Source organism: Priapulus caudatus, unplaced genomic scaffold, assembly GCF_000485595.1.
Source record: "Priapulus caudatus unplaced genomic scaffold, Priapulus_caudatus-5.0.1 Scaffold253, whole genome shotgun sequence".
NCBI classification, from domain to species: Eukaryota; Metazoa; Priapulida; class Priapulimorpha; order Priapulimorphida; family Priapulidae; genus Priapulus; species Priapulus caudatus.
Genome location: NW_014577314.1, coordinates 92,343 through 98,037, shown reverse-complemented (window position 1 = coordinate 98,037; position 5,695 = coordinate 92,343). Strand labels below are relative to the sequence as shown.

At 42.4% G+C, this 5,695-nt stretch overlaps 1 protein-coding gene across 1 annotated transcript in view; it reads right to left on the bottom strand.

The window, feature by feature from the left end:
- Positions 1 to 5,695, bottom strand: part of LOC106808090 (E3 ubiquitin-protein ligase HECW2-like) — a 30,257-nt gene that overhangs the window by 14,620 nt on the left and 9,942 nt on the right. Inside the window, exons 3-8 of the mRNA XM_014810655.1 lie at positions 4,808 to 4,914; positions 4,417 to 4,462; positions 3,903 to 4,066; positions 2,685 to 2,833; positions 2,134 to 2,231; positions 567 to 691 (exon numbers count right to left, since the gene is read on the bottom strand). Coding sequence (XP_014666141.1) covers positions 567 to 691; positions 2,134 to 2,231; positions 2,685 to 2,833; positions 3,903 to 4,066; positions 4,417 to 4,462; positions 4,808 to 4,914 — 689 coding nt within the window. The remainder of the gene's footprint in view (positions 1 to 566; positions 692 to 2,133; positions 2,232 to 2,684; positions 2,834 to 3,902; positions 4,067 to 4,416; positions 4,463 to 4,807; positions 4,915 to 5,695) is intronic.

The following is a 5,695-nucleotide window of genomic DNA, read 5'->3' as shown; positions in this document are numbered from 1 at the left end:
CGCCTCGTGGTTGCCGATGCGACCGCGTGAGAGAGCGTAGAGGGTGACCTGCAGTGTTCAAAACAATGAAAAAAAATGTCCTTGTCCGATGGACAAGCTACAAGATATTTTTTCTTGTCCTGCAAAATTTTTGCTTGTCCTGATTAATAACATCTTAACTTTATTAATAATTAACCCTTTTAACAACATTTAATAACTGATTAATAACATCAGTGTTTAATGTAGAATAAAAGTGGATTAAATAAAATAAAAGTCTATATTTATTCTAACCACACAATAAAAATGTAAAATTACACAAATCCTCATTTTATTAGCTGTGGGAAGGGCGCCAATACAAGCGGAAGTGACGAATTTCGTCGGGTTGTATCTAAAAGACGAATCGAAAATACGAAACAGACTGCAAAAAGGGCGGCAGCCAGCGATGGTAGAAAATGATGAAAAATAGCTCTAAAAAGTTGCTCTAAAAAGCTGCTTGTCCAGCGGACAAGCTACTGGACAGGTCTACTTGTCCTCTGTGGAAATGGACAAGTGAGAACAAATGGATAGCCGTTATTTCGAACACTGACCTGCGTCGCGGCGTCGGATAGAAGCATCGCTGCCGTGCTCGTCTCACCGCTGCCCTGACTCGCAGACGAAGTCTGGCTGCCGCTGCTGTTGCTGCCGCATAGCAGTACGCCGTTAGAGGGCGCCGCTAGAGGAACAAACACGACGCAGCCGTCAGGAGCGTGTCTCGCGAGATCGTCAGCAAAATAGACGAAGTGGTGATGTGGTGAAGTATATATCAGGAGTGAATAATAATAGATCTATAATCAATATCTATTATTTATAGATTATAATCTATAATCTATTATTATTTAACCTAGCTGTATATATGAAGTGATATGAAGTGATATGAAGTGATATGAAGTGATATGAAGTGATATGAAGTGGGATATGGTGACGGTGAAAAAGAAGGTGTTGAACGCTGGTGTAGCTCATTGGGATCAAGGAGCTAAATATAACAAGGAGAGGAAGCTGTGTGCTTTGGGACGATAGGTCCAACCATCTCGACGTGACATGCATCGATTTCACTATGCAGTGTTCGATCAACTTGTCACTCGACGAGAATGCGCAATAAATTAAACTTGCTTAGTTACTTGCTGTAACAGGGTTCATAGTAGTAAGACACATGTTGAAATAAGGACTTATAAGACCCTTTCTGGAGGCCAAAATAAGACTTTTTTACGCGATTTCTGATAGATCACCGACTATTAAAGTAAACTCAATAATATTTATATGACACAATTGCAGAGCCGTTTCGCCGAAATTCAACACAGAAAATGTTGAAAATGGTCCTTCGGCAAAAATAAGGACTATTAAGTACTTTTCTAAGATTTCACAAAAAATAAGTACTAATAAGAGCCCTTATTTTATTTTTGGCAAAATAAGTACTTATAAGACTTTGGAAGACCCGCTACGAACCCTGTGTAAACGTGATGTAGTTGACACACTCACATCCTACTATGAAATGTGACATAAAAGGACAAACTCAAATTAAACACGTTAATGGTGCAAAACGTACGGACAGCCACAGACTATAACGGACCAAATTAGCATCTAATTACAGTCCGCATTTAACTATATGGACAAGTACGTACTAGACGCGTCAGGCAGGTACTAGTCTTCAAATGGACTGCCTGTTAACAATTAATAATCTTGAGCACACATATTTATTACGTGCATAATACGCGGATTCCACCAGAACCATCGTTAGCATGATAATACCAACAGCGCGAGCTTTTGAAGCAGCCAAAAGATAACACATGCAGGTCCAATTGTTATCAGGCAGTCCGTTTGAAGTTTGTGTCTAGTACATGACCATCTGTGTACGCGTGATCCTCCGTGTATTTTACAACAGACTGTAACTAGGTGCTGATTTGGTCCTTTATAGTCTGTGGGTGTCTGTACGTTTTGTACAATTCACATGTTTACTTCGTGTTTTATCCATTTATTCCATTTCATATTGTCATTTACAAGGTTTGAAAAACATTCTTTGCTATTATTTATATCTTTGAATTCATCTATGGCAATCGGAAGATCACTAAGCAGTGTGATTACAGACGCTGTGTTTTGCGCCATCGTTCGCAAACATACCTGTTTGATCAGATATGATGAAGAAGAACGCCAGTTTACCGGTAACGGAGTCGGAGGGATGCCTCTTGGCCAGTGAGAAGATAAGCACGTGTTTCTCTCTAAAAATGAATCAGAACGAGAGCATATGAACAAGCGCTGTATCTTTAACAACAGTTTCGTTGTCGAAATGCTCAACATTTGCATGAGAGTGCATAGCCCGAGTATGTCTTTCATTAAAATGTCTCCCCCTTCCCCCCCTGAGGACAAACTGGATTGCCAAGCAATTTCCTCCCTCACTTCATGTATCTTGCTTTCTCTCAGCATATAACGCCCCTGCCCTATCAAACGCTGCTACTGCCTCTCGCTAAAAAGTCATACGTGAGGGTGTAATAGATATGTGGTGGCCCACCACTACTGCACCGACAGAATAATACATTTATTAAAAAAGAAGCATTTTGCTATGCATTCAGCCAGCCCAACAGCAATAACCCATGACACGATATATGACTTCGATCGTTTCGAATTCTTAAGACCGTTCCCACTATTTACAAGACGAAAGAAGAGAGTTGCACCTGGGTTTTTTGGCAGCTTTCTGCTGGAGGTAGCTGAGTTGCACTTGCACCTGTCCAAGGAATCGACTGCCGATCGGGCGACTTCTAGCAAACTTGTCTTTCACCTCAAACAGCAGGGTGTCGCCAGGGTATGCTGCCAATCCAAACTTCTACGGATGCGTAGGGAGAGGGCCATTAGATGCAAAGAACAGAAAATTGGGAAATGGATGCATTCCACACTTATGCAACCAGCTACTATTGTGCGAGAGAGACACTTGAAAATTCATTCCACCCAGTCCAATTCAGTATAGCAATATAGATTATATCTATACATAGAAGAACTGATTATTGATTGGTTTTCCAATGGATAAATCTCCAATAACAAAGAATTTGCCCCCACAACACATCCTATAAATTCTCCCTTGAACATTTGCCAGCAGCTAATATCCAAGTCCGTATGCAGGCGATTACACTTCGCATTTGCTCTGCACTCGTAAAATCACGCATTTCTTCGCTCAGTGGACAGTACTTCAACACAGCTCCGTCGGGCTATAGGACGTAATCGGAAATTTAAGGCTGGCACGAGGCAGACTGTGGAACCTGTCTCCTGCTAATTATCCCGACGATCGCGTCTTAATAGCCGCGTTCACACGTAGCAAGAAATCCGGTATTTAGCGTTCACACGAGGCAAAATGCGCGGTCCAAGAAATACGGTATCTAAACAGATCCGGTATTTCATGTAAATACGAGGCTTCCCAGACCCCAAATAATTTGCCGTGCTTGAGAAATACCGGATCTCTTGGACCGCGCATTTCCTCGTGTGAACGCTGAATACCGTATTTCTGATGCCGCGTATTTTATAGACTGGTCCGCGCTCGACTATTCCAGTGTAACGCGAGTGGAACTGTCGAGCGCGGACCAGTCTACGTATTTTATCGGCAGTTGGTGCGCATTGCATTGTTTATTTCGCATTGTTCGCTAGATTGTTTAAAGCAGCTCGCAGCTCGCAAATACCGTATTTCTGGAGCCGCGAATCAGCGTGTGAACGCTCGGCCGCGTATTTGTCTCAGATTCGGTATTTCGCAAATACCGTATTTCTGGAGCCACAAATCAGCGTGTGAACGCTCGGCCGCGTATTTGTCTCAGATTCGGTATTTCGCAAATACCGTATTTCATAAATACGAGGTCTCGTGTGAACGAGACTAATGTTGCCGGCCTATACACATCATCGTGCCCCACCTGCCCATTCCACTCGGGATTGATGGTGTTCTGCACAACGTGTGTCCGCCAGTACTTGGGAACGTAGCCGTCGCTGCCCCACGCCGGCCCCGGCTTGATGCTTAACTTCACGTATGGGTCAGGGCTAAAAAACATGCCCTTGCGCAGACCACTCGCACGGATGGCTGCGCACAGAAAAACACGGACATGAGGATGACTATGGCACCTATAATTTTCACTAGAGAAGGCACAGGAAGCCTTAAGGTGAGGGGCTATCCACGTCATCCTTTCTCTGAACATTTCGTCAATGCCAGAGAAATTGACGGATCAAAGCAGGAACTTTACATCGCATGAATGCGCTTTACAATATCTGCACTGCCCGAGAGTTTCTTCCACCGAGTTACACTCATTGATAGACTGCAACACATCTACTGATAAGACTAGTAGACAGAATTTTTGCATCTGTACATCCCGTTTTACACTTATATAACAGATTGATGGTTATGCGGCAGAATGGAACGTGGAGATGACTTACTTGATACGACTATTTTGACCATCTGCGAGTTATCCTTCTGATTTACCTGAAATAACAACATCGCAGTATAAGAACCTGTCAAAACGCTGGCGTAACAACTATACACATGCTAGAAGATTCTCGTGTTATTTTCCATAAAACTTTGGATAAACAGAGGCAACATCATTGGCAATAAAAGCAATTAGTTATGCACAAAACTGATACCCAATAAATAAAAAAGAGATCCGAGGTTTCGGTTACCTTATTGTATTTGTGGCTACCCTAATGCTATCCACGCATCAAGTTAACCCTAATCCTATGAACCTATAGGTAACTCTAATCAAGACACTTCTCAGCTACGTTCTACGTTTTAAGTAGGAACAGCACATGAAGCTAGTGAGCAACTCCCTACCTCAGCTCTGTTAGCAGTGTTAGGGTTTATAATGTTGATTGTAGCTGACGATGCTCTCAGAGCACCGGTCGAGCCATGATAATACCGGAAGCACACCCTGGTCACCGCTGCAAGAAACACAAGTGTATCAACACAGTGAGCAACATGAATAGAAAAGAAAGTATCACTCAGGCCACAATTAAAAAAATCTTTGTTTGCCCTCACCCGACCCAGGCTGAAAAGTTTGGGTAGATAGTAGGCTTCTTCTTTTTTTGAGGGGGGTCTTTTTACAAATTCAGCATGGTGTTTACATGCTCGGGTGTGCTTGTGTGGATACAGATTTATATAATGTATAATGATACAATTTGTAAAAAAAAGAATGGGAAAGATCAATAAAAATGTTTGAGTCGGCCCCTCCCAGAGATGCAACACATATTTAGCAATCTGTAGTTTCTGGCCATCAAATTAGTAGTTCAAGGGTCTTGTCGTAATGACCCGAGTTTGCTAGAGGGGTCGCGGCATGCCCCCCACGGAAAAAAATTTTGATTCTGAGATGCAATTCCTGCATGCTGAGGGTCAATAATGACAAGAAATTGACCAAGACATAACAAAAACAAAAAAATTTCGATCACAGTGAAATTCGTAGTTTGATACAAACTGGTCGTAGTGGTGCAAAAGGAATAGAAATTCGTATAATACGGATAAATCGTAGTGGTTGGCATCTCTGCGGCCCCTTTTGGCAGGCAAGTCGGTGTCGAGGGCAAACAACACAATTTTTATTATGGGCCTCAATATGACAACAAAAAGACTCCTAAAATTATGTGCTACAGAAATTATTTGATAAGAACAATTGGGATACAGGGCACTATTGAGCACCTATGACCACCATTCCTTTAGTTAGATCCGCAC